At 47.8% G+C, this 27769-nt stretch overlaps 2 protein-coding genes across 3 annotated transcripts in view; both read left to right on the top strand.

Moving 5' to 3' along the window:
* Positions 1 to 9834, top strand: part of IL2RB (interleukin 2 receptor subunit beta) — a 401650-nt gene extending 391816 nt beyond the window's left edge. The window contains exons 9-10 of the mRNA XM_085601347.1: positions 4973 to 5048; positions 5230 to 9834. Coding sequence (XP_085457473.1) covers positions 4973 to 5048; positions 5230 to 5922 — 769 coding nt within the window. The 3' untranslated portion in view covers positions 5923 to 9834. The remainder of the gene's footprint in view (positions 1 to 4972; positions 5049 to 5229) is intronic.
* Positions 9835 to 23515: 13681 nt separating this feature from the next.
* TMPRSS6 (transmembrane serine protease 6) overlaps positions 23516 to 27769 on the top strand; it is a 220698-nt gene continuing 216444 nt past the window's right edge. The window contains exon 1 of one of the 2 annotated variants that reach the window (XM_085601346.1): positions 23516 to 23689. Coding sequence is in view for 1 of the 2 variants with exons in the window: in XM_085601345.1 (XP_085457471.1) it covers positions 23648 to 23689 (42 nt within the window). In the remaining variant the exon portion in view is untranslated. The remainder of the gene's footprint in view (positions 23690 to 27769) is intronic. The other variant, XM_085601345.1, reaches the window with a different exon arrangement.

Raw genomic sequence — 27769 nt, 5'->3', positions numbered from 1 at the left:
AGGCCGCAGACCGGCCCCGCTCCCCCATTAAGGTGCTAGGGGCTCCAAATCAGCATTCTCTCTCCTTCAAGGCCAGCAGGACCTTGCAACATGTGGCAGTCATAGGGGCATCTGCTCAGTTCTTAGGGATGGCAGCCATTAAGCTAGTATCAGCTCGGATTCAAGGGGATGCCGACGGAGCTTCAACTAGGCACGTCCATTACGGTTGGCGGCTTGGCCACGCCTTCAGAAAGTAGAGAAGTTCAAGAAGAAGTTATGTAAAGGTCTTGTCCTGCTCAAACACCCTTATACTTATCGATATGGTTCTGATGACTTCAGCTTCACAACTTTAACCAATTACATCTAATGATTATCTTGTGTTGACATGTGCAGAAAACACATCAGGGAATAGCCTTGGGGCGTGGCCTAACACCGATGGAGTGAGCGGCATTGCTCTATAGCTCCGCTCGGCAGGCCGTCCTCCAGCTTCATCCTGTACTGGTAAAACCACTCAACCAGTACTGAAATACATCCTTGACTTGCCCTGGGCCTGGGAACCCTGCGACGATGTGGAGGAGCTGTGATTTGAGTGCGAGGACGCTGAACTCGGTTGCCGTTCCCAGCTGTGGAGGTCCGACTCAAAATGGCAGTTGCCTGGTGAGCAGTTGATGGCTGTAGTATTGGGAGAGGATACCATGGCTTGGACACCTATAACTGCTGAACACCCTTAGGATCCCAGTTGCTGCCCCCAAGTGAGACGGCGAGTGCGACTGGGCGAGGAGCCAAGCGAGAGAGTTGAGCGAGAGGCGACCAGCCCAAGAGAGGCGATAGGCCTGTAAGGACCGGGCAGTCAGCTGTGGAGAAAGAGCTCCTGGCTCTACCCGAAGAGCTGTACAGTCAAGGAGAGTGCATCGGCGCCCCCGCGCTAAAGGTGAGATTCATCCTGATGTGGGCCCGATCTGCTGGGGCCCGAAAGAGAGGACACTGGAGATCGTAGGAGTAGCCCGCCTGGGCCCCGCATAAGAAGTGCAGTGTCACCGGCCCTGTCCTGGGGCCTTTGTTTCAATCCCTCCGGGATAAGCCCTCGCGATTAGGGACTAGACAATAGTGACACTTTGTACAGGTGCGTGACGGAAGACTGAGAACATGAATGCTTATTGTACAGAGGGTCACGTGAAGCAGGATACTAAACCACTGGCTCGTGTTGTGGTGCCTGCGTGACCGGCTGAGGAAGGCCATAACTACTCATGCTGCCTTGACTAGAGTCACTGTTCGGAGGGCTGAGAGAGCCAGGGCCTAATGGGGTAACTAGCAGGGAGCAGCGTCAGCATTGCTTTGACTAGCACCCAAAGGGAAGTGGACCATCAGGAGGACAACGGCAGGAACTGGCAGCTTGGTTAGCACCAGGGTTCACCTGAGAGGAGCTAAGAGGTCTAGGAGGTGGAGACTGACTGCAAGTGTGCTAATTGCGGAGGAAGATCTGGGGCTCCGGCAGGATGACCGTAAATGCCTAGCTGAAAGGGTGATTCAAATGAGCGCCAATTGACAGAGTCCACCCCTGCTTTTTCCGCCCTGAAGGATCGCCTGACGGTAGTTGAAACAAAGGTGCACCCGTCGGAGCTCCAGGCAGAAGATTCTGAAAATCGCTCCCGCAGGAATAACATTAGAGTGCTGGGCCTACCGAAGAAGGTAGAGAGCGCCAGCATGGTGGAATACTTGGAACACTGGCTGCACACAGAAGTGGCTCCAGATGGACTATCGACCTTCTATGCGCTAGAAAGAGCGCAGCAGATGCCGTTGAGTTCCCCGCAGCCCCCCTGTGGGGCCTGTGATAGCACAGCTTCTGCACTACAGGCATAGAGATCACATTTTGGTACAAGTGAGAAGAAAAGGCAACCTCTGAGTGGATAACATGGCAGTGCAGATTTTCCCTGACTTTTCTAAAGAAGTACAGAGACAGAGGACTTCCTTCCAGAAAGCCAAAAAGGAACTCCATCAACTTGATCTCAAATATGCAATGCTATTTCCAGCACAGTTGAAAGTGATGACCCCGGAGGGGACGAAGGTCTTTCGCTCTCCGTAGGAGACTTGGGATTGGCTAGTGACTGCGGGATGCAGGGCTCTCGCAGAGGTCCCAGATGACAGAGGGTGCAGCGAACCGGCACCCGTGGTGGAAGGAGGGGGAGGGAGACAATAGCCCCTACCCAGGAGGAAGTGCAGATGGGGCGCCAGAGTGCGATGGAGGTGGTGGCACTGATTAGTGGTAAGGACACAGGATGGGCAACGCCGGAGAGCAGAGTGCCAGTGCAGGACTCAGACTCCGATCCCAGCTCTAGTGTCTCTGAGAGTTTCAGTATAGACACCCTCAAGGTGACGCCGAGATCTTATCTGAGCAACAGATGGTAAAGGGTGGGAACTACTATACAGGTTCCTTAGCATTTTCTTGTGGAGGTCAAACTGAGATGAATATAGAGTGAGGGTGATGCTATCTATGAGGATGTTCTGGGCTGGATGGCTGGCAGGCAGACCTGGAGGGTTGAAGGATTAAACACCTCAGCTAGACACTGCATGGGCACCCTCCCTCGACTATACTTACTTCTTTGTATTGTTTGTATGGGGGATTTTTATCTCCTTGTCCTGGGGAGGAGGAGTTGGGGTATTTGTTATGTGACTGAAGTTTGACAGTTGGAGTTATTGAGGTCATACGTTACTGCCAATGTTTTCTTTTGCTAGGCATGTCAGGGCAGGTAGATCAGAAACGGGAAGAGGGATCCATTGGCTGCTGGGTGCCACAACTTAGAACATGGCGGGCCCCCTAGTGTATGCAAAAAAGGTGCGTGACATAACGCACCCCTCCTCCGCACTGCTGAATGAAGGAATTATCCCTTTCAGTGAATCATTCTCCGTAACTTTATCAAATTTCATTTAGTAAACCAATACTTAAATGTTTTATTTGACATTTTCAAATGCCTTCTGATGTCAACCTGACTTGGACCAGCGGCACGTGTTCATAAAACAGTTATGTATAGCAGGTTCTTTTCAAGCCACCCAATGCATTTCGAACCTAAACACGCTCTTCGTCAGGGGTTACTACAACAAAATAAGAAAGGTAACTTAACCAACTATGTAATACCAGTTTCACTAGACTGTTTTTGAAGCAACATTTTCTCACACTACTTTCGTCAACCCACCCTCAACCTCTGTCACAATTATTACTCAAGAAACCACCCATATGTACAAACAAAAACAGTACTCCATCCTTCCCAACAGTAAAAAAGCCCACCCAATTGTGAAAGCGACTTAATCCCCAGCATCTTGAAAAATTAGCTCATGAAGCTCGTGAACAAACTGTCACGCAACACTCCTTCAACCACCTTAGATCTACCCCGAGTTCCTTTAATATAACGACCCCATAAGTTGTCAAAGTTAGCATTGCCAATCTCAAAAAATATTAACCTCAACATGTTACCTTGAAAGCCGCGTACAGCACTCTATTCACTTCGTGTGCCTGTGCTCTAAATAAACGCAATGCCTATTGCAGCCCATTTATATTGGAATCACTTTAAGGTTCATGGCTCTGAAAGGGGAGATCTAGGGGTCAAGGTTCATGTTTCACTGATTACGCACACGAGGACGAGATTCCAATATAAATGGCCTGCAATAGGCAATGCGTTTATGTAGAGCACAGGCACACGAAGTGGAGGAGGCGAGAGTCCTGGGTGATATCTCCCTGCAAGAAATATTGTGCACCATTAAACACATGGCACAAAATAAGACCCGGGGGACTGATGGCTTCCCAGTGGAATTTTACGCCACCTACTCCTTGGAGCTGACGCCTAAGCTAGGGTAGTTATATAATGTGGCCAAAACTAAGCTGAGATCGTCCCTATACTGAAGCTGGGCAAGCTGTTGCATGATCGCTCGGAGTACAGACCTTTGTGGATGTTAAACATTGACTATAAGATTCTGAGTAAGATCTTGGCAACCCACCTGCTTTCCCATATGATGCGCTTGATACACTCAGACCAGACGTGATTTATCTCAGGGCGTAACACGGCGACTAATATCAGACGCCTCATGGCGATTCTGAAGGCTAATGACTATACCAAAGAGGACTCAGCAGTCTTTGCTCTTGACCTAGTAGGCCAGCTAAGACTGGTAAAACAAGGTGAGAAATGCATTTTTCCAAAAAAGAAAAGTAATTCAATAAATATGTTAATTGATGGCAAAATGTGGGTGAAATCCCTCCATGCTCGTCTTTCTAAAATGAAGCTTCTACGAGTAAAAATGTCTGAACAAAATTGCTTTTAAATTGTAAGTGTAACAGAGTTTTGGGTTTATATCAGTTGTGCAGATTAAAAAAGAGAAATGTTATGTTTGCTTTTCTTTCAACTTTTTCAAGCCATTTGAATGAACAGGCAAACTTTTAATGTGATCAATGATGTGTTAAATCCTGGTAAATTTTGTCAAATGTTCAGAGCAGTCAGAGTTGTGGGAGTTGATGGTCTATGAAGGAGATACCGATCCCTGGAGGTTTGACGTGCAGGCACATGCAGAGAGGACCTTGTGAACATAAGTGGTCTATTAGTTGAAACAGAGGGTCTTGGGGGTTAATGGTCACATGTTCAATGCACTCCTTTATGTTTTATTGTTAGCTGGGAGCACAAGGCACCTCTCTCTTCCTGATGTGCTCGCTCTCGTCCTCCCTCTACTTCCCTCTGACTCTCTTCCCAGTCTCATCATCCTTTCCTTTTCTCACTGTCCTCTCTTCTATCTCATAAACTCCATCTGTCTAGACACTGCTCTGTCCTTCCCTAGCTCCATCTCTTACTCCCTTCATCTGCCATCCTATTTATCCTTTGTCTTCTTTATTCCCGTTTCTCCTACCTGCTTCCATTTATATCGCAATACCGAAATTTCGTTTTCTCTTGTTATCTTGCTCACTCCACCTCTTTCTTCCTCTTGTCCTAATGGTCCCCTATCTGGTCCCTAGGAGTAAAAAAAATCCCTGGATCACTGTTCCCGACCCTTCAGTGTTCTTTGAGGCCCTCTACGGCGGTGATTTTAAGGTAAGCAAACTGGGATCTTGGATTGGATTTTGTGGTAATTTCTCATTCCAGAAATATTGTTTAACCAAACTTGAGAAACATGTGATGGACTATATTGTGTTTACGAGGGGTCAATGTGGGGGCGCTGGGACCTCAAAAAAGATGTGAATGATGAAGATTCCCTCTTTTACTCCCTCAATAGGCCTGGATGTCGTCTCCGTTCCCTGCATCATCATTCGCCGTAGTTGATATGGACCCAAAGATCTCTCCAGTGGAGATTACACCCATGAAGGATCTTCCTAAGGTCTTGCCTATAGGCTGTACCGATGACCCTTTTCCATGCGAGAACAGTGGGCTGTCCCAACACAGCTTCCACAATCAGGGATACTTCCTCTTTGACATGGCGCCCTGCAAGGTCTACTTCTCCTATGAACCCTCAAAGAATGACGACAACGAAAACAACAATAAAGATTCTATTAGTATTGGGGAAGGATCCTACCTGGCCATCTCATCCCCAGACACCCAACCTGGGTACACCTCAGACTATGAGAACATGTCGAGGATCACAGAGTGCAGTGCCAGTGTCCTCAGTGGCTCCCGTGATTTGGCCATTCTTCCTGTTGCTCCAGGAGACCCTGCCCATCTACTACATCCACTGATACACCATGAAGTTGAAAGGCAAAAGGTCAATAATTCCATCCCCGCTGACTTCCCAACACAGCTTGAGACGCCTGTGCAGGTCCTGTCATTGCACGAAAATCTTAATTTGGTAGAGCCAGAAAGGGAAGCACACAACATGCATGTATCAGGCATTTGTCCCACACCTACCCAGAGACTAGGAGGGAACACAGGAGCTTACCTGTCCCTGAAAGACTTTGAGCTTCAATATGGGTAAATTATTGGACATGCGGGTGGGCTACAATGTTTTGATAAAAGAAATAATTACAGTTCGACCACCTGATGCTATCTCCGCGCACGACCATTTTGAATCTTTTATGATACTTGGCATTTTACAGATTTTCATAATAAGTAACTTGTATGATATAATGCAACTAAATGATAGTGTAGGACATCCAGTATGGTGTGCAGGAGAAAAAATATGTTGTAGGACTATAGACATCCCACATGGTATTTCACTTGAGAAACAAGGCACAGACAGATATCCTGAGCTTGCAAATATCCGCAGACGAACACCTACTTTTAGCTCTCTTGATTCCAATACAAAAGCATAATGAACAGTGCAAGCTAACAGGAGGTGCCACTTAAAATAGGGCTTTGTCAGCTTAAAATGCGCTGTCAACGGTGGTCAGCGTTTGCAGACAAGGTTCCTTTCAATCTGTGCAGGGATCAGCTTTAGTGTAGTGGGTTAGCTTGAGAAGAAGGGAGTGAAAAAGTTGGTCCTTAGCAAAGAATTGTAGTGTTTTTGTGGGGTAGAAAATGGGATAAGCGTGACTTATATGCAGCAGAAAAGTCATATTTTTCATAAATATTTGAAAATGGCACATCTCTGCAGCATTTTTAGGAGGAGTTGCACTTGGAAGCATAGGGTGTCCACTTCACCATAGTATTTGGTAGACCTACCTTCTGCTTTAGTATGGATTCTTAGGTGGGATCTTTTGATAAAATTAGAGCTTGAAGGCGCGATGTGACTGATCCCTGGGGAAAGGATTGTCTCCCGGGGAGGGAGGTAAATTATAAATCTAACAGCAGAATTGGACAAAGTGCACTTTTTTGCATTTCATGAAATTGGAAGATTAGCAAGTTTTTTATGGAAATTGTTCTTGCTGATGTTTTGTTAAAGGGAAATGATGCCTAAAGATGTGTCACTGAAAACAAATTCTGTAAATATATGATTTATGGGGTTTTTTCCCCACATACATTTTTTAAAGATTTTTTTTGGCCCACGATTTTCTTAGACGTTTGTAAAAAAGAGTGATTTCCTGAAATTTGCAGTGTTTTTTCAAGACTTTTATAACATTCAGAGAAGTCCCACGATTTCTCATGTCCCTTAGTATTTGTAAGCATTAATAACTGAATGTAACTTAATGAGTGTACAGGAGGCCCCTCCGAGTGTGTGTTTTGGAGTGGGGCAGGGAGTGGTGGAGACTGGGACGGGCTCTCATAAAGTCTACAAATAGGAAGGCTATTTGGTGATCTGAACATAAAGGTTTAAGGAGGAAGAGTTACTTTTTAACAATTTCCAAAAGATGAGTGGGGTTCCTTGCTTTAGGCATAGCATTCCGTGGTCGGTGTTCTTGTGTGTAAACACTTAACCTAAAATATCAGCTCAGGGAATCTGAAGATTACCAACAGGTTTATGTACCTGGTTTGTTTGCATCTCTCAACCGCGGTCAAAGGATATAGTGGATATGTTATTTGAAGTCACGCCGTCTTTTGTTAGGTAGTGCCCTGTAGTAGTAACGTTTCTAATTGGGTTCTGAAAGATTGGGAGGAGTGATTAGCTGCTGCTCACTGCCCTGTCACTCACAGCCCAGGGGGCGTGGCTTTGGACAGTCCACCTTTAATTGAACTTGCAATGCTGGTGGAAATTTCTCACCAAGGGCCAAGGAACGGCGATAACATTATCGCCGCTTTAGCGGCAGGAAACTGCCGCTAAAGCGGCGATAATGGGCTTGATAATATGCCCTCGTGAATTCCCATAGAAGCCCATGTTCACACCAGAACCTGGGGGGAAACATCGTTTACATCGCATTCAGTACACCGCGATGCTGTTACATCGCGGTCGTTACAACGAACGCGATGTAACCACGCGATGCCATTACAACGCAAGTCTTTACATCGACTTGCGCTAGATGGCGTGCTAACATTACAAATAGTGTAGTTTACTATCCCAACACCTTCCCTACTGTTAAGTGGACTGGAGTTGGAATAGTAAATTACGCTTTTCTAATGTTAGCACGCCATCTAGCGCAAGTCGATGTAAAGACTTGCGTTGTAATGGCATAGCGTAGTAACATCGCAGTCGTTGTAACGACCGCGATGTAACTGCACGCGTTGTAATGTCTCGCGTTGTTACGTCATACATCCGAACCTGGGCTTCTATGAGAATTCTCAAGGGCATATTATCAAGCCCATTGTCGCCGTTCCTTGATAGTATGGCCCCAAGTTAGGAAGTCTCAGTCTCATTATAAAAAGCAGAGTTATTTTTTTTAACAGTGCTATTAAAATACCGACATAGATGGATGTACAGGGCTATTTTTTCTGTAAAATATTTAAAACAGTGTAGAAAACTACGAAATATCAATTGCCAATCTCTGGTGGGAAATCTGAAGCAAGCCAGACTCTGCTAGTTGAGAAAGAGTAAGTCTTTAGTTAAGCAATCAGTCCCTCCACCCTCAGGGCATGGAAGGCACATGTTTGGTCTGGGCCAAGGGTTCAGTCTTCAGGTATTCCATACAATTCCCGAGTGCTCAAGGTTCACAGGGTATGGATTTTGGTTCTGCCCTAGGTTAAGTCTCCAACGTCAGAACCTTCAAAATAAATCTTTAAAGCTTTAAACCAGATATTGGTAAGACTCTTGATGCCATTAGCAAATTCTGGCATATTATGGAGCATTCTTGTTCACAAAACGATTGTTTCGGTTAGCAAGCCCTGCGTTAGAAGACTGGGAGGAGGAAGGTGATTTCTACAGATCTGGAGTGTGCCCTGACCCCCACTCTTATATGCTTCTGTAATGACAGACATACAAAAATGTTCAAGCTTGCTGACGTTTCGCAAACCAGAATCACAGACAAAATAAATGTATAAAACTTTGTACTTTATATTTAAAGGGCCGGTGCATCTAAAATGTCCTCCCGCACCTATGTTGGACACATTGTGCAGTTTATAATCCCTTCCTTTTATTCTGGTTCCCTGTAGATACGCATTTTAGTCTGAACATTTTCAGCGCATAGTCTGGGAACCCAACAATACTATTATTTTAAAGCCAGTCTTGACTCACTTGAAACAGCAGGTCTCACAAGCCAAGCAACACACAGGTGACATTTTTTAAGGAAATGATTAAAGCTTAGCCATTTTTCGAAATCTAATGCTTATTATTTGCAACTGCTACAGCTCTGTATATGTATGTGATATTTCTATAGTTTGAACCTAACCAAAAGGCAGTGGCGCGCTGGACAGGGTCAAAACAAGCATACATTCAACAACTGATAGGAATGGTAGCAAGTTTGGAAACGATTAATACATTGAGCTGGAGTGTTTTTTTCTAGAGATGTAAATTTTACGTTAGTCACAGTCTCCCAAATTGAACCAACCAAATCTATCTTCTATGATGGATAAAAGCTTCACACCTTTTATTTAAACATGTACATGACTTAAGAATCAATATACTTTTTTTAGTAGGGTGGACTTTAGGGAGGACAAAGAGGAGGAATGGGAGTTTAGCAGTTTTAAATACTTTATATTATTTTCTGATATTTACATAAAAATTGGATCTCTTACAAGATATTTGTTTTGGAGCACTAATTTGTGGCCTCTTCTTTTTTGGGAGAATGGAGGAATTTTTAAGCAAAATAGCATTATGCAATCTGTTGGAGGAACACCAGCTTTTGGAGGACCTTTGGACAACTTGTCATGGTTGGCCTAAAGAAATCTGTGTCCTTCTAGTTTGTACATATCATATTTGATGCAACCGTTTTCTCTACTCATAGTGTTTTTTTTAATGTGGAGTCTATGAATATACAGCCAGTTCAGCAAATATTTCTACAAGCGTCTAAAAAATGTACAAATGTTTTTGCAAGCTGTTTCTTTGCACTGTTAATAGAAAACAATAAAGTGTTCCTTCCCAGAGGGATTCATTGATGTGATCTTTTTTTCTGAATCTAACAGATATTTTTTCAACTTGTAGTTGCAGCTTGAGACTTCAGTTTGCAGAGTTGTTTTCTTCAGTAAATGTGAATATTGATTCTTTCTTTTATCCAGATTGTATTTTTTAAACGTTCATGTATCGTTTTTGTTCAGTAACAAAACAGACACTAACAAGAAATGGCAATAGTTTAGCTCATCAGTGTCTTACGTAAGATCGGATGGAAAAAAAATTACCATTATTGCAGTATGCTCTTGCCGTCTCTCTGGGCTTGCTACCCACGTATTCTTCTGTTTCCTGAGAAGTATTGGGGGAAGAGGGGTGTCAGGAAACCAAGTCTCCCTGTCCCTCTCGCAGTCACTCTGTTCTGCGGCTCAGTCACTCCTATAATGTCTTGCATCAGGGTAAAGGTAGGTGTCACCGGAGACCATCACGGGCTGTGATCCCAACGGTTCTAGAGTTGTGTCTCTCCCAGTCGGCCTAACATTAAGGTGACCAGAGTTTGAAAATCGTTTTAAGAGCCCCTGACCCAGGCAGGGAGGCTACACCATGCAGTAATGAACAATCCTGCTAATAATCAGTATAAATTTCTTGAAAACACCTGCCAGGGTCCGGGGCTCATAAAACATAGGAAGATGTAAGGATTTTTTGAAACAGGAGCCTGACCTGCCTTTTCTAAAACCAAAACATAAATAAAAGGCTTTGTCATTTACAATGCCAATAGCTAAAACTCGCGTAAATGCGAGACCTATTGCATTGCAAATGCTTGTTTACCTAGTCATGTTGCAGGGTGCAGCACCATATGTGGCCAAAAGGAGACCTCTTTTGGTCACATATAGTACTGCACCCTCAGATGATATGGTAAATCCACCCTACCCATAATGCTTTGCATGCAAGAGAGTACTACAAGGTACATTCAAATAGCTATGTCCATATATACAATTAGTAGCTTTGAAATGTGACAAAAGTATTATTACATTAATTTCGGATTAGGTGGTACTCTGTGCGGAGCTGATGAAGGGAAATTTATAGACGTCTCATATAAATGTGAGATGTTCTAGTGAGTTAAGTAACCACTGCCAGCTTAGCCTAGGGTCAAGTGTGTGTCCTGCCTGAAGCTTTTTAAGAAAATAGTGCCTTGAGGCTGTAATTAAAACCTAGGGAGTAACAACACATGTAACAGGGGATGTGCTCATGCGAGGTTACAAGAAAAGACAAGGTGGTACCGAGGAGGGACTTCTAAACCTATTGACTAATGAAAAGCCACCATTTACAAAGGGTAGTGACAGGAGACAATTAAAAAGATGGGCAGAAAGTGGGCGGAGCATTATGCCCGTACTCTGAATACAGCATGTCTTGAAGAGACAGCGTAAGTGCTGCCTAGGCGAGACCTAAAAGACGAGGTTTTGCACAAGTGAACGTGTAAAAGGAAGTGAGCAAGGGATGCGAGGCAAATGTGTTATTCTTCCTTGCTGAAGTTTCAAGGTTTCGAGCATAACCTGGAGATGAAAAGGCAATCAGAAAGTTTGCTTTAATGTTTATGCTTTGCCCAGTTTTGAAAGGCTCGATGGACATAATTTAACTGCAGGATGAACACTGAAAAGATAAAAATAGAATTCTGCAGTTTTTTTAAATAAATTGTTTTACTGTTTGAAAATGCGCATTTAAATTGTACACATTATTTGGCAGACTATGGACCAACAAGAAAGTCTGTCTTTTGCTATAAAAGTATGTGATCCGTGTAACAGTGGGTGTGACTCATACCTGTGATCAAGGCTTAAAATGAGAAGCCAAAAAACACATGAGGAATTGCAAACTGCTTGGGCATCTCTTGGATCGCTTGGAATCTGTATAACTCAGGGATCAATGTATTTCTTGTCAAGAAATGGATACTGATATATTACCTACTGGTGGTTGCCAGTAGGTAGTTATAGTTAGGACCATGTTTCCCTAGGTAAAGCATTTTTTGACTTGCCTGTAACTTTGGCGCCGGATGTCGAAACTTTGCGATTTTTTGATTTTTAAGAGTCAAGTTAGGTCTTGTTGTGCATGGAGAGTTTTGGGGTGATCCATCAAGCGAGGGGGGCAAGACAAAGGCGTGTCATCAAAAAATGTGTTTTTTCCCATGTTTATTCACATAGGACCTTTAGACATACCTGCAGCCCAAACCTCTTTACAGAATTACACCAAATTGAGGAAAAAGGTAGATTTGATTACGCAGATTGTGCTTTTTGTTATTTGGTGTAAATTGGATCAGTAATCGTTGAGACATTTAAGAAAATAGAGTTTGTGATATCTGTGGCTGCGACGACTTCACAAAAAGTAATGAGCTTGTGCAAGGAAATGCAGAGCTCTGATTGGCTGCCAACACTACCCCAGGGCTAATCATAAAATGAATGAGGGGAACCCGCATTGCCCCCACTGCAACCCTGGGGACCGCCACTTCCCTGGGGCAATATATCAAAATATATCAAAAATTCGAGGGGGCACCCAGCCCCAGGGACTGCCACCTTCCCAGGGCTGAAAAACATTAATGTAGAGGTCCACCACCTCCCCGGGGATAGTTTGTACGATGGAGGGGGGAGCATGACCCAGCTTGCAGCACCATTTATGGCCCTGGGGACTGACACCCCTCCCCCCCCCCACCAGGGCCAGCTCTTGCTACCTCCTGAGGTGCCCATCCTCTGGAGGTAGCTGTTTGCTTTTACTTGGGGGGAGCTGACAGCAAAAGCAAACATAACTATGCTCTCTGTAAGCCGGAGCTGTCAAACAGCTCCAGGTTGCAGAAAGTAGAGTTTTCATCTGTTTCTCTGCACGTAAATATGCGTGCAGAGAAACAGATGAAAACATTGCTCTGACAGACAGTGTGTTGCCTTTAAACAGTCCCCTGTCTGTCACATTAATGCCAGCTCCCTTAGGAGGCTGAGAGCGACAGGGACCTCGCGGGCCTTAAGGTCCCCAACACAGGTCACTGGATACCCGAAGCTGAAATCGGCCCGGTGAGGGGGGCTGCGCAGCCTCCCTCCCCTAATAGTAATAAAGTTTATTTAAAAGGCTAGGCTCCAGGGGATGGGGTCCCTGGGGTCGTAATCGGCCCAGGGAGGAAGGGTGGCGCGGCCAACATCACCCATTGCAAAAAGGCTGGGCCCTGGGGGATGGGGTCCCTGGGGCCGAAATCAGCCCGGGGAGGAGGGCAGCGTGGCCTCCTTCCCCACTGCAATGGTTTTAGGGACATTATATTTAGGAATAAACATTAAAAAACCTTAGAGATACACTGAAAAAAACAAAGGTTATAGGGACCTTATAGGTAGTAAATCGAGTTAAAAAAAAACTTAGAAACTATATTTCACACTACAGAGGCGGCATGTGGAAGTGTGAAAATGTGCAGTGTTTCCAATATTCACTCCAGTTTGTTCTAAAAGCTGGGACATGTATTTAAAATTGTTAAAAGTGTCGGGGCACTGGAACAAACGTCCCTAAAACAGAATTGTCTGGGGAAATCCGGTTTGTCTGGTCACCCTATCTAGTATCCAGTAGTAGTAGTAGTCCACAGACCCAAGTCTCTTTCTGCATTCTCGTCTTGGCGCACCCTAGGCAATCTTCATTCATCGGCTACTGCCCACTCCCTCAGGTCTGACTGCCATCTCCTGTGAGGGTGGAGGGGGGCCTGTGCAAGTCAATGAATGGCAATCTGTCTTTTGGTCAGGAGTAAGCCCAATAATGCAAATCAATCTTTATCCTGATTGTTAGGTGTCAAATAGTGAGATGGTGGACTCAAAGTTTGTCCAGGCAGTCAGTGTAGGAAGTTGAAACCAGCTGCTTCTCCTCCCGTATGGTTAAGGAGCGTCACCTTCCCCTGCCAGCACTTGCCAAAATGTGAAAAATAAAACGGGTTTAAAACCCGTTTTATTATTGTTTTATGTTTTTTGTGGCCCTGCAGAGTGGTGACGTGACAGGCTGGAGGGGGAGTGGTGGGCACTGCCTTAACTGCGCATGTGGATTTGGCCGGCCGTCAGAGGTCGAACAAACCCACATGCGCAGTGAAGCTCTCTCCAACCCCCAGCTGCATTGCTGGGGTTGGAGAGAGCAGGAGCAGACTCCCAGTCTGTCCTGGAGCGCAAATCATCGGTGCTCAGGCCAATCCTGAAGCTGCACTCATGCATGAGAGAAGCTTCAGGATTGGCTGCAGGGCAGTCTGGGAGCCTGTGCCTGCCTGCAGCTGAGAGGAGAGAAGCAGAAGAGCACTATGCGTTGCTAGAGGGCTGCAGGTAAATTCTTTTTTTTTCTATTTGTCTCCATCCTCCCCCATACCCCCACCTCCCCGACCACTTCCTACGCCCCGCCTCGTTTCCCGGACACGAGCAGCTCCTGGTGGAAACTTGACTCCTAGCTACGATGCGTTGAACCCAACAGCTAGGAATGCCCCAGTCTGAGCACAGCATGTAGCGATGCATTGCACTCATCTAGGTTGAACAGCCATCCTAAACCACACCTATAGGAGGAGGCCACGTATATCAGAGGCAGTCACCCCGCCTTCACTTGGAGGTGAGCCCCACATCCATCAGAGAGGCCATGTGCTCAGCTCTCGCCTGCAGAAGGTCGCCTTGTGCAGAAGATCACCACTTCGACACTCACATATGTAGAACACCTCCTTGGACAGAGGAGATGAACACTGCAACCTTCATCTGTCAATGGTTACCACACTCATCAAAGGCGACAACCATTCTAGCCCTCATGTGCAGACAGTTACCACATCTCCAAGAGGCGACAACTACTGCAGCCCTCACTTGTGTGGAGCACCTCCTCGGTTAGAGGAGACAAACGTTGCTGCCCTATCGTTATTTACCACATCCATCAGAGGCGACAACTATTCATGCCCTCAGTTAACACATTCTTAAGAGGAGACAATGGCTCCAGCCCTTACACATGTAAAACACCTCCTCTGTCAGAGGAGACAAACACCCTAACCTATATCTGTAGTGGGTTACCACACCCATTAGTGGTGACAACCACTTCAGCCCTCATATTAAGGATATTACCACACCCCTAACAGGTGACAACCACTCTAGCCATCACATTTGTGGAACATCTCCTTGGTCGGAGGAGACAAACACCCCAGACCTAATCTGTACTAGGTTACCACACCCACTAGATGCGACAAACACTCCAGCCATTATGTATATGAAGTTACCACATCTCTAAAACATGGTAACCACTCCAGTCCTCACATATGCAGAATACTTCCTTAGTCAGAGACAAACACTGCAACCCTCATCTATAGTTGTTTACCACACCCATCAGAGGTGACTATTTATGCCCTCATATGCAGTAAGTTACCACATCATTATTAGGAGACAACCACTCTATCGCTCACATACATAAAACACCTTCTCCGTCAGAGGAGCTAAACGCCCCAACCCTTATCTGTAATAGGTTACCACACTATCAGAAACAACAGCCACACCACTCCTCGTATTCAGTAAGGTATCACATCCCTAGGAGGGACAACCAGTCCATCCCTCACATATGTAGAACACCTCCTTGGTCAGAGGAGAAAAATACCCCAGCCCTCATCTGCACTAGGCTACCACACCCATCAGATGCGACAACCACTCCAGCCCTCATTTGCAGGAAGTTACAGCATCCCTAAGAGGCAACAATCACTCCAACCTTCACATATGTAGAGCATCTCATTCAGAGGAGACAAACACTTGAACCCTCATTTGTAATGGGTTATTATTCCCATTACAGGTAACAGCCACTCCAGCCATCATATGCAGTATTTTTTAACATACATAAGAAACAACAACTATGCCAGCCCTAGCTAATGTAGAGCACCTTGATCAGAGGATACAAACAACCCAGCACTCACCTGTAATCAGTTACCACCCCATCAGAGGCAATAACTCCAGCCCTCATCCGTGTGTTTTAGCACATCCTAGAGGTGACAACCACTCCAGCCCTCTTCTGCAGAACGTTTCTACATCCACAGACGAGGCAGTCACTCAAGCCCTCTCCTATGTTAACAAACCTAGAGGGGGAGCCATGACACCTGGCTTCACCTTTAGGAGGACATCACTTAGTTTAAAGGAGATAATCGACCAAGCGCTCACCTGTAGGAGGCCCACAAATTCAAAGAAGACCATTACCTCTGCATCATTTGTAAGAGGATTCCACATCTGTCCGACCCCATTCGAGGGGGCGGGGCTCGGGACATGCGGTGACTACTGGGCTTCAGCAATGGGGCTGGAGTAATTTACCTAGGCTGTCCCAGGGTCCCTGCCCTACTATGGCTCTGAAAACCTGGGCCATGTACAACCCCTTCAGCACTTGACTCTCAGTGGTAGTGAGGGCGAGCAGTCATGTGCTTCTCAGGGAGCTATTGTGGGGGTGCTCAAGCTCAGAACTCAACAATCACACAGCAGCGCAATAACAGTTGTCCTACCCAGTGCTGTACTTTGGTAGAGAAGGGTACTTTAACACACAAACAACTTAGTACATCACTGATCAGGTACAAGTAAAAATGCTTCACTGGCGCTGGGCAACTATGCCTGGGGTCCAGGTTCCCCCTCTCTCTTTCCCCTCCTCCACTGAGTCCCTCCTGCGTAGACTAGGTACTTCGCCAATCCCTCACCCCTGGCTCGAGTTCCTTCTGGACAGGTATCATGGCATAGGTGCAGATGAGATTTCCCCTTTTTTAGGTCTCGCCTGAGCCAGCGCATGCGCTGCTCTGGCGAGACATTTAGTAACTGGGTTTCAAAAGTGCTACCCAGACACCTTTGCCGGCCACTAGCTTGCTGTTACGCACACAAGCGCGCGCGATGTGCACAGCTATGCATCTCCTTCTTTCGCGCGCACCACTCGCGTTTCTTTTAGCATGCGCGCGCACACACACACAACTCCCGGGCTCTGTTCCTCGCGTGCGGCCAATGCTTGTTTTTCTAACTTTGAAACTGAGCGCGCGGCGTCGCTTCACGGACACCCTGCTCGGTTTCTTGATATATTTCTTAACTTCAGCACTGAGCACAGCACCCACTTCAAGGACACCGCGCTCAGTGTTGAAGTTAAGAAATATATCAAGAAACCGAGCGCGGTGTCCATGAAGCGGCGCCGCGCTCAGTTTTCAACTTAAGCATTTGTAGTACCCATCACAGAAGAGAGAAATACACAACTGCGTACCAGCAAGGCTTCCGCCATTGGTGGGCTATTTTAACATCAGGTAAACATCATGCTAATCACGCCCTTCTTGGATCTACTTTCTCCCAATCTCCATTCCGCTTGCAGCTGCATTGTCGGAAAGGTACTCAGTCGCTTTGGTCTGTTGGCATCCTCCTCTGTCCGTGCTCTGCTGCTTCTGCCTGTTCTCGCTGACTCAGGACAGGCTCGGAGTCAGCTCTCCATCTGGAGTTGGTGTTGAGGAAGGCGGAGTAAATCTCCCACAAAGACGGTTCCGTTTGCTGGCTAATTTATTTTTGCATTTGTAATACTAAGCAGTCAGTCCTGAACTTGTTGCACGTCATTCATCAAAAGAAGCTAGCCATGGAAGTTTGAAGCATTTTGATAGCGATATCTTACTACTATAAACCATGGACATATTAAAAAATACAAGAGCAGAGCAAATGTTTAAGTTAATCAGAACCGCGTCACTGATAAGCCACTCGGTGTACATGTGCGGTTTGTTAATCACAAATTATCATTACCCAAGCACCACGCTGCTAGTGCCTGACTTGTATCATGTTTTCTGGTGGGCTGTTTGAATAATTCTTATGGAGCACGCTTCTGTTGTGTCTTCATGCTACTCAGTTGCTTGGCTGCACTCGTTTCTTGAAATGCGAAAAATTGGGTCGTCTTAAGCCACGCAGCTCACAGTCCCTTTGTAGATTATCTGTTGCTCCATAAAATATAGCTCACACATGACAAGCAGTCCTTTCTGTGGAAACAAAATATATGCTTTTCCTAAGCAGCGCGGCTCAAGCTGAAGGCTACGCTGCTCATGAAATGCTAGCGCTCCGCTTCGCGCTCAATTGACCCACAGAATTGCTCCCACCCACCTCCTCACATGTCGCTGGATGTCCCTCCACCTCCCCCCTCATGTTTTCTAAATTACCTGAGCAGCCGTTCTTTGTTTTACTAAGAGTATTATGGAACTCTCTGCGGCGAACATTTGTCTTACTGAGCTATCGTGACGGGATAGTGCTTTTGTCAGTAATAACCACATCACATCCTTTATTAATATTATTCAAGCTGCGGGCTGCGCTGCTCATGAAATGCTGGTGCTCCGCTTCGCGCTCAATTGGCCCACAGAATTGCTCCCACCCACCTCCTCACATGTCGCTGGATGTCCCTCCACCTCCCCCTCATGTTTTCTAAATTCCTTGAGCAGCCGTTCTTTGTTTTACTAGGAGTATTATGGAACTCTGTGCAGTAAATATTTAACTCACTGAGCTATCCTGACGGCATAGTGCTTATGTCAGTAATAACCACATCACATCCTTTATTTATATTATGCTACTGTAATTGCTGGTGTTAGTGCAAGTATTATTGTTTAATATCGCCACATGAAGCATTTGTTTAAGGCGACTGACAGAGATGACATATTGTGCCCACCGCACCCTCCTCTTTGTGCCTTTCACACTACGAGAGATGGGTTTTGCCCCTGGTACTTGTGTTTTTTATGTAAAGCGCATTTATCTAAATAAGATGTTTTCAAATAAATGCCAGCTCTGGTGTCTAGAGCAACACGGGTTCAGAGGGAGATGGAGCCACCACAGTACTGACTGATTCATCTTAAAAGGGCCCCTCCGGGCACCCCGCCACCAGCATAGTAACATCTTGAGCCCTCTGTACTGCGACAGACCCGCACACCGCTCGCACAGACCTTTAAGAATAAAATGCCCCAAACGTTTACAATTAAAAAAGCTCAAACGTACCTTTCAACACAAGCACCAGCTGCACTTTCAATGTAAAAATATTTCAAAACACCAACAATGCAGGATTCTCCCTTTCGAAAATAAATGTATTTTCACTGACACCGGCTGTACTTTATATTTAAAAATTAACGGAATTTGGAACACAAACGCCCCTGCAATTTTAAATACAAAAGGTGCATGCTTTCAAATAAAAAAAACTACTTTTCGTATTTAAAAAAAATCAAATGAAAAAATGCCGGTACTTCAAGGTCTAAATGCCAGAATGTTCTATCAAAACCTACCACCACTTCCAAACTTGTGAAATGCAGCACAGCGCTTAGAAACATAAGCTGTGATAATAAGGGTTGCACAAAGGACACGTTGTCGCTTCTGCGAACAAACAACTTTTTTTTTTGCATCTAATCTCGACTCAGCGTGCACTGCTCCTGGTGGCGCAATAAAGCGCATAGAAAGCCTGTAACTGGAGGTAGACGCATACCTTCCTGGACGGGTTTCCTCGCCCGTCGTTACACGCATCATGTACTGCATTTTACTGTCAGTCATTCTGACATCTGTATACTTGTTTCCCTGACTGTATACATATTTTTTCAAGCGCTCTGGCTGCGCCTCTTAATATTTTAATGGGTTTTCTTTACTTTAATCCTGTTTTTTGTCCAGAAGATATTGATGGAGTGCTTTCCAGAGGGCACCAATTCAAGCATTCATCCCACCTCCCTTTATTTGAGTTTAATTTGTTTTATGCGGGATTGTTGTAAAGCGCTACTAACCACTCCACAGTGGCCCCAGGGCACATTTATCGCTTAGTTTCATCTCTCTCTCTGTTTCTATCCTCTTTGGCTCCTGCCTCGGAGATTTCTTAACCGTCCACCTTACATCCTACCCCCTTCATTATTTTCGTGAGCACACTTCCAATACTTTTCCCCATTTTATCTGTCTGTTACATCCTTTGATTTACTACGTTATCTATGTATATTGGATTTTGTGTAACACCTACGTGGATTTGGACATTTTACAATTGGGACTAAGTAGGGCCTCCACCCCTTAGTCGGAAGGCCTAGTATTAAAGAATGTTTGTGGTGTGATACCAGCTTGTGTGATAGGAGTAGCCAATAGGTCTCACCTTTGGGACCTTATAAGTGTTTAGCCATGCAACAATTGATGTTGCTGCACCTTGGTGCAACAACATCACTTGTTGCATGGCTAAACACTTATAAGGTCCCAAAGGCGAGACCTATTGGCTATGCCAAAGTTTTTTTTAACTAGTTTGTGGGCTCAGTTCATTCAGCAGTCCCCAAAGCAGAGGCACCACATCCTTCTTAGGCAGCCAGCGTGGACCCGCAGCGCGCATCTGGCTTGCTTCCTCTTCCGGGAGGAGACAGGCTGGCTGGACGTTCCCCCGCACTCAGGCCGCGACTGCAACCGAGGTCGCTGCCCGGAGTTCTGTGTGGGTGTGCAGGGCTCTGATGAAGACACAGGCCTCCTGCTGCCGATGAGTCTGTTTCTGTGCTTTGGATGATATGGGTTTTTGGGCTGTAGGGTCAAAGGTCACAGTCCGCTTTGGCACAGCTCAACCCTCTCCACGGTCCCCGATTGCTGATGCAGGAGCACAGTACCCTTGGGCACCCTTTGTTGATGCAGCAGCACAGTCCGCTCAGACACACTTTATTGTCTGGGAAGTCAGCCTCGCCTTCATCTTGTGCACAGTATTGGGCCAGTGGCTCCCAAAATGGAACCCACAGGCCTCTATTACTCTGGTTCAGTCGTACATTCAATGCATCTACCACATGCACCATATAGACACACAAGCATCACATGCACTTGGGGATGTTTGCTCTGGGGTCTGGGTTAATGGATAGAATCTGAACTTTACACGAGTGGACCAGTAGGCCTCCACTCGACTGACAAAGATAAATTGAAGTGACCTTCGGGGTCACGGGACAGGTCTAGGCCCTCACTCGTGAATGAGCAGGTCTAGGCCTTCATGCACACAATAAATTAGAGTATAGGTGGTGCCAAAGTCAAAACCAGGATATCAGATAATCACAGGGGACACTCAGTGGAGGGGACTGACTGTACACCTTGCAGTGGAAATTCCTATCCCAGCAATATCCAAGAGAGACAGCCAGCACAGCCCCTGCCTATTGCAGGACCCTACATCCATCAAAAGAGAGTAATACTACTTAACACAACTGAAATTGCATATCCTAGGAGAGACACCCACGGCATTACTTACCTGTAGAAAGACAATACAAGGCTACACTCATCACAGGAAACAACCTCTCTGGGCCTCACCTGATTGAGGCTATCACCTCCCTGACAGAGGCACCAACTCCAGCCCTACCTCTACAAGACAGCAGAACTCCCAGAAGAAACAGTATTACCCGGAAGAGACAGCCTCTTCCGGGTAACCATAAGTGGTCCTGTCCTTCGAACGGAAGTGACTGCATCCGTGGTTGTGCTTCAGTGGTTGACTCCTCTGAAGCAGAGGTGGTTGGAGCAGCGCCCAGTCCGTCCCTTGTTTGTAGGCAGAGAAAGGCTGGTTAAATCTCCCGGGTATTGGAGGCTCGCACGAGGCTGCCTGCACCTGCTCCCCACGTGCTGTCATTGGTGACCAGATCCCATGAGCCTTTGAACTAAAGCTATCTTCTTGCTACAGACATGCATTCGGCTGTAACTGGTTACCTTCTCTGGGGTTGGATGAAAGTACGTATCCGGTAGCGCTGGGCAGGATGCAGACACGACTGGGTCCCACTCAAGGCAACGTAGGTTCGTAGTTTGTACTGAGCAGGGTGTTGAGGACGTCGCCCGACGACCTCTTTGGGTCTTGTACGCATGCGCAGTGTGTTGCCCATATTCACACGCAGTTAGGGTTTGGCTGGGTTCAGTGCGCTTCCGATGGTAAACTGTGATGCATGCAGGGATGTTTATCTCAGAGCTGGGTTCGATTAGAAGCGGGTGATGAAAGGGTTACCTTGCGTTTTAAAGCTTACGATGTAGTTTGACTTCACCCTATGCAATTCTGACTGAGTTACGTCGTTTTATTGACATTTAACAGTGTGGTGTGGACAGTATTGGTTTTGGTGTTTTATGAAGGGCGACGCTTCTCCTTTCATTTATTTCGGGGCGCTGTATACAGTTCACTAACTAGCTCATGGAGTTAGTTCAGCGTGAGCTTAGAAGCTTATGATTGAGTTGAATTTACCACAACAGATGGTGATGTTATGTTGATATGTCGTTTTGCAGAGCGCGCTATCGGTTGTGTGTAGACATTTGAGACAGTGAAGGGTTTATTTAAGTATTTACTCATGTTGGCGTGTTAAGAAGAAGCGCTGTATGTCTCCTTTCGTTGCTTCATGGCGATAGGTTCAACTTACAAGCTGACGAAGGTGACCTAGTTTGATTTTAGGAGGTTAGAAGGGTTATGCCTGAGTTGAGTTACTATAAGCAATTCCAGTGGGGCGTGGTTGTGTAGAGACGTTTATGACCGCTTTGGGACCAGTGTGCTATCTGACCAGTTTTACTTGAATTTATGAGTTTATGATGAGGTTGTGAGGAAGTTGGGTTCTCAATTGCAACGGAGTTAGGTTATGTGTAAACATCTACAACGGTGTTGGGTTTAAGTATGATTTTTTTATAAAGCACTTCATCTTTGTGTTACCTCGGAGCGCTGGGTCAGTTTACAATCTGGTGAATGAGAGGATAGCCCGAATGTACAAGTGTACGCTTGAGTATTTGTTATATGCAGTTTTGATAAAGCGTGGTTTTGAATAGACATTTGCCCAGCATTGGGTTGACTTTACCAGCTGTCAATGAAAAGACAGGTGAGTTTAGATGCTGGCAGTGGGGTTGGGTTAAGATCTGTGGGTTGTGATGAGGTTAGATTAAGTATAAAGGACTCCGAGGGAAGTGTATAAATGTGTAGGTGGTGCTGGCTGCGTGTCAGATGGTAACAATGGCGTGGTTGAGTCCAGTGTTGAAGCTTATTATAAAGTAGACCTTTACTATTGGTAACTGGGGTCACGTTTTGAAGTTTATAACTGAGCTAGGTTTGATATAAGGGGTTCCCGTGGAGATCGGATGTCTATTAACATGCCTAATGGCGTTGGGGTCAAGTGTACACTTTTAGGAATGCTTTGAGGTTCGTACAGGGTGATGTCATTGGGTTCACCTTTGGAGCTCATAGCAGTGTGGAATTGAGCACACACCGTTAGCGGTGCATTGGCGATAGTCTATCCGCTAATTAATGGTTGTGTACAGTACACAAAGTGAGGGCAGAGTTGGACTGAGTGAACGTGCTCATAAGGCATCTGGCTGGGTAAAACGATGTCCAATTAAGCCTAGGCACTTGGTTGTGATTGTGTTGAGTGCACACATTTGCAGATAGCACTGGGTTGCCGTTGATCTAGGGGTGAGCAGAGAGTGTGGTGTGTATACAAACTCGTACGGCGGCTTTGGGTTGCGTTTAGGTGTTTGCGTCGAGTACAAGCAGGTGTTGCGACGCAGATTTGCTTCTAGGCGCTTCAGGGAGATTGTTGAGTGCACACTTCAGACAGAGTGGGCCTGTGTCTATGGTAGGTATTCCCACACCCACTGTAGCCGGACTGAAGTTCGTTGACGCTTCCTGGCCCCTGGCCCGGCTAAAAGGCAGAGAGCGGGGTCAGGTATCGACCCGGGTGGGGGAGGGCAGGCCTTGGGCCGCTGCAAACATGACTGCACCGGGGCCATGCCCGGGCAGACGATGGGAGGCCAAGTTACAAAGGTAGCTTCTCCTGCCGGAAGGAAGAGGTCGCATCGACCCCGAGCCGCGCGGAACACGATGGGGCCGGTTTACTGATCCGAGGCAACGCCGTCGACACCCGCAGAGCATGGATCCCGGAATGAGACCCCCGGGCCGCGGAGGCAAGAGGGTGAGTACCGCAAAACCGCAACTTTAGAGCACAGCAATGCCACGCACGGGGCAGTAATACTGGGAATCCGACAAGGGGCACCTGGTGGCAGTCACAGGAGGAGCACAGGATCTGGGCAGAGGGGGAGCTCAAAGGCAGGAGAGGGCCAGGCCCCGGTACAGGAGCTCAGGGCCCAGGTACAGGAGGAGCTCAGGGCCCAGGTACAGGAGGAGCACAGGGTCCAGGTACAGGAGGAGCACAGGGCCCAGGTACAGGAGGAGCACAGGGCCCAGGTACAGAAGGAGCTCAGAGAGCTCAGGTACAGAAGGAGCTTAGGGCCCAGGTACAGGAGGAGCACAGGGCCCCAGTACAGGAGGAGCACAGGGCCCAGGTATAGAAGGAGCTCAGAGAGCTCAGGTACAGAAGGAGCTCAGGGCCCAGGTACAGGAGGAGCTCAGGGCCCAGGTACAGGAGTTGCTCAGGGCCCAGGTACAGGAGGAGCACAGGGCCCAGGTACAGGAGGAGCACAGGGCCCAGGTACAGGAGGAGCACAGGGCCCAGGTACAGGAGGAGCTCAGAGAGCTCAGGTACAGAAGGAGCTTAGGGCCCAGGTACAGGAGGAGCTCAGGGCCCCAGTACAGGTGGAGCTCAGGGCCCCGGTACAGGAGCACAGGGCCCAGGTACAGAAAGAGCTCAGGGCCCAGGTACAGGTGAAGCTCAGGGCCCCAGTACAGGAGGAGCTAAGCTCTCAGGGACAAGAGAAGCAGCGTGCAGGCACAGGAGCAGTGAAGTGTCAGTCATAGGAGGAGTCCAGCGCCCACGTACACAAAGAGTTAAGGTCCAGTGCAAGCCAAGTATAGGAGAATCTCAAGTCCCAAGCACAGGAGGACACCAGGACCGGGGGTGGGGGGGGGGAGGGGGGGGGACGTGAGGTGAAGTAAATTGAGGAGATGAATGCCAGCTACTGAGTGAGCACGGGACCAGTTCTTTAAATCGGCTGGCACTGTCTCATACAGGATAAACCTAAGCACGGGAGGGTCTAGGGAGCTCAGTGCCCAGGGCCCGGGAGCAGGGTTGGATTGGGATTAAAAAAAAGTGGCCCACGTTTGCGTATTGCATTTCCGCAAAACACTGCTTCAGCAAAGTTTTATGAATCGAAAGGGGGTTGGGGGAATGTTTTATTAACTTCACTTCGATGAAAAAAAATGCACAGATTAGTGCACGCTGCTGAGTCACACATGGATGATGAGATCACTTCTGCTCAGGCCCCCTGCCCCCGCTCAATCAGCATACATTGATGAGAGAAAGGGAGTGATACCTCTGCCCATTTGCCTCTAGAAAGGCCACTCAGGCACCCACTGGGCCGCTGGCGGCATCCTAACCGCTCAGACAGCCCCAAGCTGCCCAAAAAGGCAGCCCACAGCTGGAGCTCGATTACCGGCCCTTCGGACATTTCCCGAGTGCCCACATTACCAATACGACCCTGACGGGAGAAAGAGGGTGCTATGTGCACGAGGAGCTCGGTGCCTCTGACAGGCTGTGATCAATCAATCAATCAAACATTTGTAGAGCGGACTACTCACCTGGGAGGGTCTCAAGGCGCTGAGGGGAGGGGGGAGCAGCTACTGGTCGAACAGCCAGGTCTTGAGACGTGTCCTGAAGGTCAGCAGGTCCTGGGTCTGCCGCAGGTGGATGGGGAGGGTGTTCCATGTCTTGGCGGCGAGGTGGGAGAATGATCTTCCGCCGGCGGTCGTTCGGCGGATGCGTGGGACGGTGGCAAGTGCGAGGTCGGCAGAGCGAAGCTGGCGGTTCCGGGTGTAGAAGGACAGTCATTCGTTGAGGTATGCTGGTCCGGCGTTGTGGAGTGCTTTGTGAGCGTGGGTGAAGAGCTTGAAGGTGATCCTCTTGTTGACCAGGAGCCAATGCAGATCTCTCAGGTGGGTGGTGATGGGGCTGTGGCGAGGGAGTCCAAGGATGAGGCGTGCGGAGGCATTTTGTATGCGTTGGGAGCCTCTTCTGGAGTGTGGCCGTGGTTCCTGCGTAGAGGGCGTTGCCGTAGTCCAGCCTGCTGCTTGGGTGACCATTCTTCTGGTTTCGGTAGGGATCCATCTGTAGATCTTGCGGAACATGCGGAGGGTGTTGAAGCAGGAGGATGAAACCGTGTTGACTTGCTGGGTCATAGAGAGCGTTAAGTCCAGGATGACTCCCAGGATGCGTGCGTGGTTGGTGGGGCACCAGAGTCGTCCCATGCGGAGGGGGTGGAGCCAAGGATGAGGACCTCCGTCTTGTCCGAGTTCAGTTTCAGCTGGCTAGTCTTCACATACTCTGCGACGGCCTTCATTCCCTCATGTAGGTTGGATTTGGCGGTGGCTGGGTCCTTGGTGAGGGGGAGGATCAGCTGGGTGTCGTCGGCATATGATGTTGAGGAGGTGCGCTCGGACGATGTTGGCAAGCGGTGCCATGTAGATGTTAAAAAGGGTCGGGCTGAGGGATGATCCTTGGGGTACGCCGCAGGTGATTGTGGTGGCTTCAGACCTGAAGGGGGGAGGCGGACTCTGCATTCTGCTGGTGAGGAAGGAGGTGATCCAGTCAAGGGCTTTGTCTTGGATCCCTGCGTCTTGGAGGCGTGTGCGCAGGGTGTGCTGGTAGATGGTGTCGAAGGCGGCCGAGAGGTCCAGGAGGATGAGGGCAGCAGTTTCGCCATTGTCCAGTATGGTCCTGATGTCATCAGTGGCGGCGATGAGGGTGGTTTAGGTGCTGTGATTGCTGTGGAAGCCGGATTGGGAGGAGTCCAGGACGTTGTTCTCCTCCAGGAAGTGGGTCAGTTGTCTTCTCAATGACTTTCGCCGGGAACGGGAGCAGGGAGATGGGTCGGAAGTTCTTGAGGTCCTTTGGGTCCGCCTTGGGTTTCTTGAGAAGGACGTTGATCTCGGCGTGTTTCCAGCCATCTGGGAAGGTGGCGGTCTCGAAGGAGCTGTTGATGATCTTTCGGAGTTGGGGTGCGATGATGGAGCTTGCCATGTTGAAGATGTGTTGGGGGCAGGGGTCGGAGGGTGAGCCGGAGTGGATGGTGTTCATGATTTTGATGGTGTCTTCGTCGTTGCCGTTGTGCCAGGAGAGTAGAAGGTCGATGTGCTTGGTGGATGTAGAGTCGGGGGTGATGGCGTCTGTCGTCGGTGTCTGGGTGTCGAAGCTGTTGTGGATGTCTGCGATCTTGCGGTGGAAGAAGGTAGCCAGGGAGTCGCAGAGTTCTTGTGATGGCAGTATGTAATTGGAGCAGGAGCTGGGGGTGGCGAGTTCTTTCACGATGTTGAAGAGCTCTTTGCTGTTGCGTGCGTTGTTGTCGATGCGTTCTTTGAAGGAGGTTCTTTTAGTGGATTGGATGAGTTGATGGTGTTTGCGTCTGGCGTTCATGAGGGCTGCATGGTTGTCTGGTGTCTGGCCATTGTGCCAATGTTTCTCGAGTCTTCTGCAGGTGTGCTTGGAGTTTTGGAGGTCGGCGTTGAACCAGATGGCTCTCGTGTCGGTGTACCTGTGGAGGGTTTCCTGATCGGGGTGAGGGTGTTGGCACAGTCGTCGATCCATTGTCTGAAGTTGTTGGCTGCTGCGTCGGTATCGGAGGGCTCGGGTGGAGGGTCTCGGGCGAGTGTGGTGGTGAGATGGTCTTCGGTGACTTTTTTCCAGCTGTGGTGCGGGATACGTTGTGGTTGGTTGTGTGCGGTGTGTTTCTCGAAGGAGAAGTGGATGCAGTGGTGGTCGGTCTAGTGGATTTCGGTGGTGTGGCTGAAGGTGACGTGGTCACTGGCGGAGAAGATGGGGTCGAGCGTGTGACCGGCGGAGTGGGTGGGTGTCGTGACGAGTTGTTTGAGTCCGAGGTTGTCGATCAATGGAGTGGAGTTGCTGTAGTTGGGGTTCTCGAGGTGGAAGTTCAGTTCTCCGAGGAGGATGTAGTCTGTGGAGGCGAGGGCGTGCGTGCTGATGAGGTCGGCGATAGATTCGCTGAATTGTGGTCGGGGTCCCGGGAGTCTGTAGACGAGCATTCCTCTGAGGGTGGTGTTGTGATCGGCGTGAATCTGGAAGTGTAGGTGTTCGGCCATGCTG

Source organism: Triturus cristatus, chromosome 4_2 (genome assembly GCF_964204655.1).
Source record: "Triturus cristatus chromosome 4_2, aTriCri1.1, whole genome shotgun sequence".
Lineage (NCBI taxonomy): Eukaryota > Metazoa > Chordata > Amphibia > Caudata > Salamandridae > Triturus > Triturus cristatus.
Note: the sequence above shows the minus strand (reverse complement) of the source record. Positions and strands in the feature narration are given on the sequence as shown.